The sequence below is a fragment of the Acinonyx jubatus genome, chromosome A3 (assembly GCF_027475565.1).
Source record: "Acinonyx jubatus isolate Ajub_Pintada_27869175 chromosome A3, VMU_Ajub_asm_v1.0, whole genome shotgun sequence".
Taxonomy (NCBI): Eukaryota; Metazoa; Chordata; class Mammalia; order Carnivora; family Felidae; genus Acinonyx; species Acinonyx jubatus.
Window position 1 is genome coordinate 61,846,983 of NC_069388.1, and position 13,374 is coordinate 61,860,356.

Here is a 13,374-nt window from a genome sequence, read left to right on the forward strand (position 1 = left end):
CCGAGGGACCTTAGTGACCTGGGATCAGAGTCTAGATGCCCCAATTCCTAATCAGTGCCCTTTCCCCTTTGATGATGCTTTCTCGGTGGCCATGAATAAAGCCACGTCAATAAAGACCACCCTTTGCCACATTCTACAGCCAATTTTCAATGCTGTCTTTCTTAGAGCACAGAGTGGCTCACTCCCATTCTCTATCTTGGCTTATTGCCATCATCATTACCACTGTCATGAAGCCATGACAAGTACTATATGAAGAGTTCTTGCCCACTAGACACTGCATCTCCTTCCTGCGGCTGCGGGAGAAGCCAAACCCAATCATGCCTACACAGTCTTGTTACGGTGAGCTTGCCAAAGAACGTGGGGAGCGGAGGGGATGGTGAATACAACAGAGACTTTACCTTGCAGAAGCATTCTGGGTGATTTTCCTTCATGGCCAACATCAAGAATGTCCCTCCCATATTCCACAGCAAGGGTGGCAGTCCCTTCTCTCCTAATCCAGAGGCTGCTGTTGAAAACCTTTCCAACAGGGCTTCTAATGTCAGCAGGCGCACTTCAGGGAAAGAAGACTCCAACAGCTGGGAGAAGGATATGGGAATGTCCCTTGCCTGCTCTCCAGCCTGGGCCTCCACTGCCCACACTGCAGAGATGGCTAGTTTGGTGAGGCTCTGGAGGTACTGGGGCAGGCCTGGCACTGTGAAGGTATAGGGGAATCCTGTTATCAGCTCTGATCTTGAGATGATCCTTCTGATGTCCCCCCAGAAGCCAAGATGCTCCAGAGCTGAAAGAGCAAAAAAGCAAAGGGAAAGAGGTTATCACTTTATTCAAAGTTCCACAAAAGGACAGTGGACACTGCAAGGCTCTGGGTACATGGGGGTGGCACTACCAGATGCCTTTCTTGAACAGATTTCACATGAATGATGTAATAAGCGACTAGCCCACTTAGGCTCAGAAGTCTGAACTTACTACATTTGCCTAGAAGCAATTTCTATTTAGGTAATTCACAATGTTGCTATCAGAAGATGTGGTCCTGGCACCCCTCCCCAACATTCAATAGGTATGGACTCAGGAACCTCTTGAGTCACTAGGCCTCAGAGTTGAGCAGGATAAAAGGCCAGCTAGTCCAAACTTCCTTTAGGGGCTCAGTTCCCTCTCCAGCACCTTTCCTTGGAGGCTCCTGATGGACCCCTACAGTGACTCGGAGCTCACAAGACAGGCTATTCCATTGTTAGCAGATCAAAGTGTCACCAAGTTCTTTTGGGAGTTCCTACTCACTGGCCTAATTTTGCATTTTGTGGTTCCCAATGAGCCCTCCAGGCATTACAGCCCCGGTCTTCTCTGGACAAAACACCCTTGCTTCCTTTAGCTACTCCCCACACGGTGGGGCTTGCCTTCTCTCGCTATTCTAGCTGCCCTCCTTCAGACATGCTTCACCTCTCTTGAGGTCTGGCCCCGTAGAATGGAACATGATTTTCTCACATGATACGACCCACAGGACGATGGCTTTCCCTGTTCTGACACTAGGTTACTGGAGGCACATCACACTTGTTGACTCATGTGGATCTTAAAGTCAACTGAAACCACAACCTTTCTTTTTTTACATGGTCTACTGAGGGTGGTGAGTCATCTTTCTCCCACCTTGTACTCAGTACTTGGATCAGGACTTGTTTTCTTTGTTTGTTTGTTTTAAACCCAAGTAGAATCCCTGTTAAATTTTATCTCCCTGTTAAGTTTTATGGCCTGCCTTTTAGATTGCCAAGATCTCTTTGTACTCTCACTTCTGATCAAAAAACACTTATTGCCTGCTTACTATGCACTGGGTGCTAAGTAAAATAAGAACACTGCCCATAAGGAGATTATAGTTCAGTTTGAGAGTGAGAAATGAATGACTAGGTGATTCCAATACAGTGGTGTAAATGACAATGAGTCTTTAAGGGGAAGGGAGGGGAGAATGTGTTGGAGCCACCAAAGCAGAGCAAAGGTTCAAAAACACGAACCAGAATGGACCACGTGGGGAACCACAGACAGTCTGCTATCACTACAGCACAGAATTCGAGATGGTGCTAGAGAAGTACTGTGGCCAGGACCTGCAGAACCTCCTGGGCCACATGAAGGAGCCTGGACATTCTTCTGGACGCAAGGGAATGCCACTGGGGCGTTACTTCAAGTGACAAGGTCAGGCAGTCATCTAGGAGAGAAGGGATGAGGGCCTAAAGTAAGGAAGGGCTAGGGGAAGATGGATTTGAGAAGTAGTGAGGGAATCAAATTGGCAGCACTGGGCACTGAATGGGGGAGGAGTCTTGGGTACCTCCCAGAACCCAGATGCTTCACACAACACACTCATCATCCAACAGAAGTTACGTAAACCTCAGTTTGACAAGCATGCCATAAATGGCTGCAAAGAATTAGTGAAACTGTGGACTGGGCCAGTGTGGAGGGCAGAGGGTATCAGTGAGTGTTACAGGCAGCTCCTAGCCCCATCCCCTACCTACTCTAAACTCTCCCCAATTCATTAACTAGCTAGTTATAAATCCTCCTAACTTTACCATTTACCTAACTGTGCGTGGGATTTTACCTACAAGAACATCAGGACAGACTTCATCAAAGGCCTTGCTGAATTTAGGTATCTCATAACTCAGTCAACACTACTGACTTCTAGAAAACTATCATAAACATAATAGAAATATAAAAGATTATGATAACAGAAAAAACTTACTTGAAATTGCAAAACCTTACAGGCTTGCGATAATCCAGGGATTAAGAATATAGAATATTCATGTTACACATCAAATTGCTGCAAAAAGAAGTTTGTCCCAAAAGGCAAAGTGGGGGCTCAGGCTCCCATATGACTGTGCCCCATGGAAAACACCACCGCCAACTGCCACCTGTGGTTGCAGACACACCTTTGCTCTTAACTCAGAGTCTGCAGAAGTCCGAGTACAAGTGGGAGGGCAGCCATCTTTACAAAGCAGCAGGGAAGCCCCAGACAGTTGGGATCCTCAACCTCTGTGTCACTATCTCTATTTTCTTCTTCTTCTTTTTTTTAAATTTTTCAATGTTTATTCATTTTGAGAGAGAGAGAGAGAGAGCGAGCGAGCATAGCGCACAAGCCATGAGCAGGAGAGGGGCAGAGAGAGAGGGAGACACAGAATCTGAAGCAGGCTCCAGGCTCTGAGTTGTCAGCACAGAGCCCAATGTGGGGCTCGAACCCACAAACCGTGAGATCATGACCTGAGCCGAAGTTGGATGCTCAACCAACTGAGCCACCCAGGTGCCCCACCATCTCTATTCAGTGCCTAAAAACCTATCCCACTACAATTTAGTGATGAGACCACACCATGTGGTCTTCAGGTGCCACTTCCTCACTCTTCCCACCCACTGCTGCCTCAGGATAACACTGCCTTAAAAAGGAATTTCATTTGTTGGCAAGGAGTCAGAAACATGGCTCAGAGATCTGCTCTTTAGAACATAATAAGAAACAGGAAGAACTGTCTAGGCCATTCTGGACAATTTTCAGACGAACCTGTTATCTGAAAGAGAGATACTCCAAGCAGAGTGCATCATTCACTAGACTCAAGAGCCAGGCACCCAGCCCCACTTGCTTCCTCTAGGGCCTTGACAAAGGATGACATCATCAAGAACCCAAGGACTGAAGGCACTGCCCTAAAGAAATGGAAGATGGGGGACAAGCTTAGGAAGGTCTCCTTTGGGACTTCTTGGCCTACGTTGCCAGTGCAGTTCAGTACAATTCCATAAGCATTTACTGAGCATAAGCATTTACTACGTACTTTGGGAGAGAGAGATTCAGAGTTGAGAAAGAAAAATTACTTGCTATTAAAAAGCTTTATAACTAATGGGAAGATAAAGACAACAACAAAAATTGCAAAATGCTTAGAGCTCTACAATTGTTAGCAAGAAAAGCTACATTTATGTGGCATGCACTATAGAATGTTATATACCCATTATTTAATGCTAGGAATAATAATTACTTTTAGAATTGACACTTGAGTACTATTCTAATTCCACAAGTATTAACTCATTTGAAGAAGTAGGTGCTATTATTATTCCCATTTTACAGATGATGAAACAGAGAGGTTAAGTTACTTGCCCAAGGTTGCAAAGAGAGTACATGAGTCAATGAAGGACCAGAACGAATGTGATGGGCACTTACTTTCTACGGGGGTGAGGGGGAGACAAAATAAAAACTTTCACGAGGAAACAACGTTTAAGATGGGTCCTGAAGGCTGCCCAGAGGTGCCTGACTGGAGGTGGAAATGGCAAATGCTCCAGGGGAGGTTGAGAGACGAAGAGAGACCAAGAATAGGTTCACTGAGTTAGTGTGTCAGCCGAGGAGGAGTCAGGTCAGAACCATAAGCTATGAGTTATCAAATGACATTCATTTAGATACTTTCTCCTAACTACTTCATTGTGCACCAAGACCCAAAGAGATGACCTACAGCACAGTTTCTCAAACTGGAGTGAGCATCAGAATCACCTGGAGGGCTTGCTAACCCACAGACTGACGCCTGGGCCTCATCCCCAAAAGTCTGATTCAGGAAGTCTGGGGAAGAAGCTGAGAGTTTGCATTTCTTTTCTTTATTTTTTTAAACTTTATTTATTAATTATTATTATTATTATTATTATTATTATTATTAATGTTAACTTTTTGAGAGAGAGAGAGAGAGAGGAGGAAGCATAGAGAGAGAGGGACACACAGAATCCAAAGTGGGCTCCAGGCTCTGAGCTGTCAGCACAGAGACCGACAACAGGGCTCGAATCCACGAACCACAAGATCATGACCTGAGCCAGTCTTATGCTTAACCGACTGAGTGAGCCACATAGTCGCCCCTATTTTTTTAATTCTTTAAAAATTTTAGTGAGAGAGAGAGCATGTGCACGAGTGGAGGAGAGCACACTCAGTGCAGAGCCTGATGAGGGGCTCGACCCACGACTCTGGAATCACTGAAATCAAGTGTCCCAAATCAAGTGTCGGAAGCACAACTGAATGAGCCACCCAGGTGCAGTTTGCCTTTCTAATAAACTCCCAGGTGATGCTGATGCTGCCCAGCCAGGTGCTTTGAAAACCACTGCCCTCAAGTGATAGTTCTTAACCAGAAGTTATTAAAACCACACACACCTGAATCCCACTCTGGCCTATTCTAATCCAGTTGGCTTCAGTTGGGTACAGACACCTACAGTCTTAAGAAGCCAACAGCTAATTCTGCTGTGTAGCCCAGCTGAAAATCATGTTCCTGAGACACGACTTTCATAGGGGGTCTGTAAGGTTTATGCATGTGTGGGTAGGCAGGGGTTTGCAGTCCCAAGCAGAGTCCAACTGATTCCAGCCCAGTACTTCTTTATAGTGTAGAGAATTCACCACACCCCTTTTCCTCTTACAAATAAAAACATCAAAGGAGGGAAACCACTAGGAATTCAAAAGAATGAACAAGTGCTGGAATAAAGGCCCCTGGCAGGCCTCAATGCTGGCTCCCGGGGTACAGGTTGTTTTAGGTGCAGGATGTAGCGGTGAAATAGACCAGGCTCTGGTCTCATGGGGTTCCCGCTTACATGGGGACCACAGTCCACCTCTCCCCCTGGGCCTACATTGAAGGCGTCTCGAGCTGCAACAGGAGGCTGGAGTTAGAGATGACCAATACTTTAACATAAGCAGCTGCAGTGACTAAAGAAGAGGTACGTATTGCTTTCCTCTCTGACCCAGTGGCTTCTGGGCCCAGGAAGTGCGTTCAATTCACCTGGAGAGCTTTAGAAAAACACCTAGGTCAGGGGGCACTTAACTACATGGCCGGGGCAAGCCTGGTTTTAAAGGGACCTGGGTGACTCTAGTGTAATTCTTCCAGGCTTGCCAGCTCCTGCTTTACCAGCTCTGCACCCACAGCAGGTAAGACAGAGTCCACCAAATGTTTTTCACAACTGGGACCTCTCCCTGGCCAAGCACGGTTTCGTGTCCTGTGCTACCAAGTGCGTTTAAGAGCCTAGGTCAACACAGGGTACTTATTTCCATTTCTGTCCGTGACTATTATCCACAGCATGCAAAAAACTGAGGTTAGTTCTTCGGTGGGGTGCCTCAGTCTGAGGTTTAGCACCTCTCTCCTCTGGAAGATAACATTTCTGTTTGCAATTTCAATTTTGATTGCTTTGGGTTTCTTCCTTCCGATCTTTCTTGGAAAGCCAAGTGTTCCAATGAAAGAGTCCATTCCCTCCTTTAATGGCCCCATCTTATTTTTCATAAATTAGATGATTTTTTCAAACTTATTAATTGGGAGTTTTTTCCAGCCCTTCTTATTTGGAAAGTCTTTGGATTTTCTCACCAGTGCAGTCACCCAAGTATGTGTGACTGATTTTAAACATCGAATTTGATTTCGTTTTTGAAATTAACTTTTTGTTTCTTTAGAGCAAGTGTATTTCTAGCCTTCAAAGGCATGGCTTAATGCTGGATTCACTTGGAAGGGTAATACCTCCGGCTGTGCTAAGTCCTGGTTCAATGGGGAAATAATTCCCCAAGTTTGGAATCCAAGGACCGAGAAAATGTCTAAAACAATGTGACAGACTGGTATATGTTGCCAGCTTTTTATCTTGTCAAGGAAGGATGTTAAAAACCTAACATCTATTCATCATTTCATAAAAGAAAGGCTATCTTACCACCGAAAAAAGTAGCAAACCCATGGTGGCATCATAAAGGGCAATTCTTTTTTTTTTTAATTTTTTAATGTTTATTTATTTTTGAGACAGAGAGAGACAGATCATGAATGGGGGAGGGTCAGAGAGAGAGGGAGACACAGAATCCGAAACAGGCTCCAGGCTCTGAGCTATCAGCACAGAGCCCGACGCAGGGCTTGAACTCACGGACTGCGAGATCATGCCCTGAGCTGAAGTCGGAGGCTTAAACCGACTGAGCCACCCAGGCGTCCCCCCAAGGGCAATTCTTTAAAGACATTTGGCTTTAAGAAAAATTTGCCATAATATCATTTGGTTATAGTTTTATTATGAAAGCGTCACCAGGGTGCAGCACAAGGGAACTGTAGTTTTGGAGAAGCTGGTAACAGTTTCCTGAGTTTGATCTGTTTGGACAGCATGACAACCCTAACAGAGGTCTCCTCTGGGGGAACCGCAGGGACTTTGCCGTGTCCCTTGGGACAGCGAGCAAAGTGTCTGTGTGAAGGAGCGCAGTGGTCCATTCACACAATTCCCTCTGGTAATCTCTGATGTGTTATCTTAGCAGTTCTTGGTTCTTTGGCAAGCTGCAGATTTCAGTGTTCTGTCTGCAACCTGACTAGAGATTGCTAAATTAACTGCATTTCAAAGATGCCACTCCCTAACTAACCAAGGTAGGGTGCTAACATCAACCTGGTGCCGAAAGAGGATTTAAAAGCAGCACATATATATATATATATTTTAGTTTATTTTTGAGAGAGAGAGGGAGACAGAGCAAGTGAGTGAGTGCAGAGGCTGGGCAGAGAGAGAAGGGGACAGAGGAACCAAAGCCGCCTCTACACTGACAGCAGAGAGCCCGATGTGGGGCTCAAACTCACAAACCATGAGATCATGACCTGAGCCGAAGTTGGACCCTTGAGCCACCCAGGCGCCCTGCAGCACATACTCTGAGCAGGGACAGTCAGTGTCCTATGTCACAAATCCTGTCTTATTATTTAGGAAAGTCTGTCTTCTCCCCAGAGGAGGAGCCTAGCCCCAAAGGGCAGGCCTGTGGGTCATTCATCTTTGATTTTGAGCTACTCATATGGATCTGTTAAAATTTCTTAAAAAAAAAATCAACATAATCTTAAAAAGATGCATGTTAATCTAAACAGCTTTAATAAGGACCTTCTGGGAAAAAAAACATGGGATGACATCATTGCTACATAATTATGGATACAGTGGAGTTTCGCCATAGGAGCATTTAATTTAGGCGAATTTAACTCTAAGCACTCAGCAGATAGATCGGAAAATAACAATTAAAATAGAAGGCAGTTTCACCTGGCACCCCAGTCACTAAACACATTCCCGGAAGGGTGGTTGTGCTGCTCCCACAGACCAGAGGTTCTCAGACTTTAGTGTGCTCTCTCGCAGAGCTCCTGACTCAGTTGGCCTGGGGCAGCGCCCCCCAGATCACAGTTCTAACAAATTCCCAGGTGATACTGATGCTGCTATGCAGGAACCACATTTTAAGAACCACTGTCTCCACCCATCTGAGATCATCTGCACTTCCTGCGGTGTAAACACCTTGCCGCCATGCTGAATTCGTGTGTGACTAGTGTTTACTGGTGTTTGTTTTTGAACACCACGGCCCCTAATCATAAGTCAACCCCTTCATCTAGTGTTTGGCCAAAAGCTCCTGGCCTTCACTGTGAAGTCATGAATCCAGATAGCCTGATTTTGTGTTGAACTGGCCCAAGTAAAATAGGAAAGAAAGAGTAAGTGTGCTGGCCCCAAGACAGCACTTCCTTGGCCCAGCAGAGATGGTTATAGGGGACGCCAAACTCCCGGTAATCACATTAAACCTGTTCTACTTCTACGTAGCTAGCTTTCGGTACCCATGAAGGGGGGAAGGATCCCCAGGATTGAAAAGGCCAACCAAACAGAAAAAAATGGTTTCACTGCTATGGAATAAGTCACTTACCGTGATATTGTGTAAATGACAATGATACTGATTATGTCACTGTGGTAGTCACTTGCCACTAAGAATCAGAAGTTTTTTTCTTTTGCCTGACCTTGCACATGCTGTTGCCTCTGCCTCAAATGAATGAATGAATGAACAAATGAATAGATTTCTCTTTCACATACTGAAAAGGCTCTGAATGCTCTGGTACCAGTAGGTCAAGAAAAGTTTGCAGATGGAACTGTTCTAAAGTTTCTTGGATCCTCCCCCTTTCTCCCAGAATCTCCAGCTTCCTTAGAAAAGTTGGGCGTGAGCAAATACAAAGCAGACTTCATTTTTAATTCACAGCAACATGGACAGTGTTTTCTATTTCAAAGGATTGTAGCTCTGGTCAGAGATCTGCAGTCAGATCCAACAAAAGTTCCTACCTCAAACAGTTGACAAACTGGTTCTAAAAATAATCACAGATGACAATTTGTACACTCTGTGAATGTTAATGTCCCCTTGCGCAATTTGTCAGTGAAAAGTATATATATATTTGGGGAGAAAAGGAAACCATAGGAACTGCAACAACAACAACAAATCAACTGATTTAATAAATCTTGGCTTCTCCTTATCGAAGGGAAATTCCATTCCTGGATTTAATCCTCTGCGCCTCCCAATGCACTGTAATCCTGACCCCGGGGGCCCCTCCACTAACCAACATGTAGAATGACTTGGTGGAAGGATCTGGAGACTAACTTTGTCTTGAGAAACACCATGAACTGGTGCTGGCTGCTTATTTCTTGCCTACTTCTGTTTTCAGGTCTCTGAACCCCTTTATGCCCTGTTTACCCGTCCCTTTGAAAATATTCCCTCCTTCCTTGCCCCCAGCATGTTCTCAAAGGCATGTATTTTTTTTTAAGCACAGAATTCCTTATCTGCTGCTGTGGAAGGAGGATGAGCTTCTGAGAATACCATCTGAAGACTATCTTGTCAACCCATGGAAATAAAAACCTAGTCCCTGTGCTTAGGGTGCTTGGGAGACTGCTCTGGGAGTGATCTCTAAAAGGATTTGGGCTAAAAATGAGCTCATCAGGCATTGGATGGGACCAAGGTTTACTTCTGGACTCCACCCACCATCCCATCGGCCCCTGTCCAACACAAGGGGGAAGTCAGGAAATACTTGTGGATAAACACATGACAACCCAAAGACACAAACATAAAATTACTTCTGAGCAAACAGCGCTTCTGGTTCTTTGTCAGTGACTGGCTACTAAGGACAAGATTAGGAAATCAGGAATTTCCCTAGCATCACACTCTAGACGTCCTTGTTTAGATCTGCCTTTTCCCCACAAAAGACCTGGGGCTTCTGTTCCACCCTTACGCAATGAGATACAGTGTGAAATCAACTTGAAAGGAGGTAGCTAGCTGGGAAGATTCCTTTAAGTAACTGGGGCTTACCTCTGTCTTGTCTCCTGGGTAAGAGAGAAGCCAGAACCACCTATCTCAGTCCCTTGCAGGTGCCACAGTTCACAGTTCTGGGAAAAACTGACTCTAAGACTCAAGAAGTTTCTGGCACTACTGGGCTGCGGACTAACACCCACATGAATGATGCTGTGAGGTACAGCAGAGCTGGCAGATCCAACAGAGTCTATGCTATTTAGCGTGAAGTCCAGCCCCATCACGGAGGGAGAAGTTAAGTACATTCTGCCAGATGAGCAACGGAGGTAAGCCTGGGAGTAAGTGTACCTGGCCATGGGACCAACAGAAGCTTTGTCTCCTGCTCTGGATGAGATGATGCATTTCTTTGTTTTTGCTATCAGTTTTAACTGCTGATAGCTGCTTTTCTTTTCTTTTCTTTTTTTCCCCTCCCTGATAGCTGCTTTTCTTCCAACACTGGATTTTTTCCTTTCTTGGGACATAACTTTTCAAGTTTTCATATATATTTTTTTAATGTGACCTTCATCACTCCGGTCTTCAGAGCATATTAGCCCCATTGTACAGTTGAGGCATCAAGAGGTTTCAAAACAAAGTGATGCAAGTGGTTTTTGCTTCAGGCCACCAAGGTTTAACTGTTACAGGAATTGCCCTTGTGCCATAAACAACTAGAAAACTGGACAAAATGTGACAAATTACTGTTTATAAACATTAGATATGGGCAGTGTGATCCTTCAGAGACCAAACAAACAAGGTAAGCCTCACCACTGCCCCAGACTACTACCTAGAGGCAATTTCCATAGCAGGGGAGCCCCAGAGCCCAGAGATCTTGCTGAGTGGAGAAGATGAAAGCTCTGAGTTTGGGGAGGCAGCTGGAATTTGTGGGTCAGAAGAGTGAAGACGAGGTATCTGTACAAAAACAAAGATCTGCAGAGGCAACCTACTGAGTCTCTGCTGAACACCGATGTGCATGTACAAGGGGTGAAACTCCATGAGGCTGCGGAAAGAACCGTGAGAGCCATGGACCCAACAATTCTGGAAGCTCAGCTCGGCTCCTGGTAGTTCATGCTCTCACCAGTTAAGAGTAGAAAAACCTTGTAATACATGGGGCATCAGGTAGAGACCGAGAAATGTCTTGTTAGTGGAGCTACATTTGCATTAAACTAAAGGCTCCTCTTCAGATTGGACCCGCCAAAACAGAGCTTATTAAAAGCAAGCCCTGGGGGACCTGGGGGCTCCGTGGTTAAGCATCTGACTTCGGCTCGGGTCATGTTCTCACAGTTTGTGAGCTCATGCACCGCTCTGGGTGAGATCCACACCCGCTTTGGGTAAAAACACGAGTCCCATGTCTCTCTCTCTCTCTTTCCCTCTCTCCCTCTCCCTCTCTCCCTCCCCTTTGCTCACTTATGCCCTCTCTCTCTAGGAAAAAAAAAAAAAAAGCAGGCCCTGGCATGGATCCAAAAGCAATCCAATGGATTCTAAGTAACAACCATATGTCAGAACAAAGTCCAACACTTTTTTTAATTTTAATTTTTTTAACTAAGTTTTATGGCCAAGTGGGGCTTGAACCCACAATCCTGAGATCAAGAGTCACAGGCATCCCTAAAATCCAACATTTTAAAGGAATAAAATAAATCCAACACTCAACAACATAAAATTAATATTGTCTGGCACCAGTAAAAAATTATATGCATGCAAAAAAATGGGAAAATATGACCCATAACTGGGAGAAATATTAATAAAAATAGACCCCAAAGTAACAATAATAATAATGGAAGTAGAAACAAGGATATGATAACAGCTACTATAAACATGCTACATATGGACAAGAATCTAGAGAAACATGGAAAACGATAAAGAGAAATATGAAAGATATTAAAAGGACACAAATCAAACTTATAGAGCTGAACAAGATAATATATGAAATAAAAAAATACACTAGATGGAGTTAGCAGCAGATTAAAAACTGCAAACGAAAAGACTAGTGAATTTAGAGACATGAATTAGAAGCTATCAAAAACGAAACACCGATAGAAAAAACTGCCAGGGCATCAGTGATGTGTGGGACAACTTCCAGTGACCTATTACACATCTGAGTGGAGTCCCAGAAAGAGAAGAAAAAGGGAAAGGGCTGGAAAAAATATTTGAAGAAATAATGGTGTTAGAACAATTGGCCTTTTGTATGCTAGAAATGAAAAAGAGAACTTCAACTTATCTCATGAGATACATGAAAATCTGGTTGATGTCAATCAAAGAGCTAAATGTAAAACCTTATATATAAAATTGTAGAAGAAAACATGACCAAACATCTTTGTGACTTTGGGATAGATAAAGACTTCTTTACTAGGGCACAAAAAGCATAAGACAAAGAAAAAATTGATAAATTGGACTTCATCAAGATTCAAAATGTTTGCTCGTCAAAAGACATTGTTAATGAAAAGATAAACAACAGACAGGTAGAAAATATCTATTTGTATAAAGGACTTATATTCAGAATAAAGAACTCTAAGACTCAATAAGAGAACTCAACTTAAAAAAGAAATATGCAAGAGATTTGAATAGACATTTTACCAAAAATATACATGTATAGAAGAACTACTAGAGGGACAATAATACCAAGTCTAGGTAAGGATGTTGAACAACTAGACCTCTCATATAGTGCTGGTGGGGATGCAAAGTGGTACGCCCCTTTGGAAAACAAGTTTGGCAGTTTCTTGTAATTCTTATCATAACCCAGTGATCACCTTCCTAGGTTTTACTTAACAGGAATAAAAACATGACCCACAGAAACACTTCTACATGAATGCTCAGAGCCACATTCTTCACAATCTCCAAAAAGTAGAAATGCCCAAATGTATTTCAACTGGTGATTTAATATAAACCATACATATAATGGAATACTACTCAGCAATAAAAAGTCATGAGTCACACCATACTAATAAAAGTAAAAAACAAAACACATGATCCATCTCAATAGATACAGAAAAAGAATTTGACAAAATCCAACACCCTTTCACAGTAAAAAGACGCAACAAACTAGAAATAAAGGAAACTTCTTCAACCTGTTAAAGGATTATCTATGAGAAACCCACAGCTGACAACGTACTGACTGGTGAAGAAAGCTCTCTCCTTAAGGTCCCAAAAAGACAAGAATGTCTGTTCTTGCCATTTCCATCTAACACTGTACAGGAGGTTCTAGCCAGGGCAATTAGGCAAGAAAAATAAATAAAAGGCATCCAGGTTGGAAAGGAAGAAGTGAAAACTATGTTGCACATGACATGATCTCATATATAGAAAATCCTAAGGAGCCCAAAAAAAATTCTAATAAATGAGTTCAGTAAGGT

General features: G+C 43.6%; 1 protein-coding gene across 8 annotated transcripts in view; it reads right to left on the reverse strand.

Annotated features, from left to right (window-relative positions):
• THADA (THADA armadillo repeat containing) overlaps window positions 1–13,374 on the reverse strand; it is a 326,086-nt gene that overhangs the window by 56,017 nt on the left and 256,695 nt on the right. For all 8 annotated transcript variants that reach the window (XR_008289288.1, XM_027072570.2, XM_053200530.1 and 5 more), the window contains one exon: window positions 399–778. Coding sequence is in view for 7 of the 8 variants with exons in the window: in XM_027072570.2 (XP_026928371.2) it covers window positions 399–778 (380 nt within the window). In the remaining variant the exon portion in view is untranslated. The remainder of the gene's footprint in view (window positions 1–398; window positions 779–13,374) is intronic.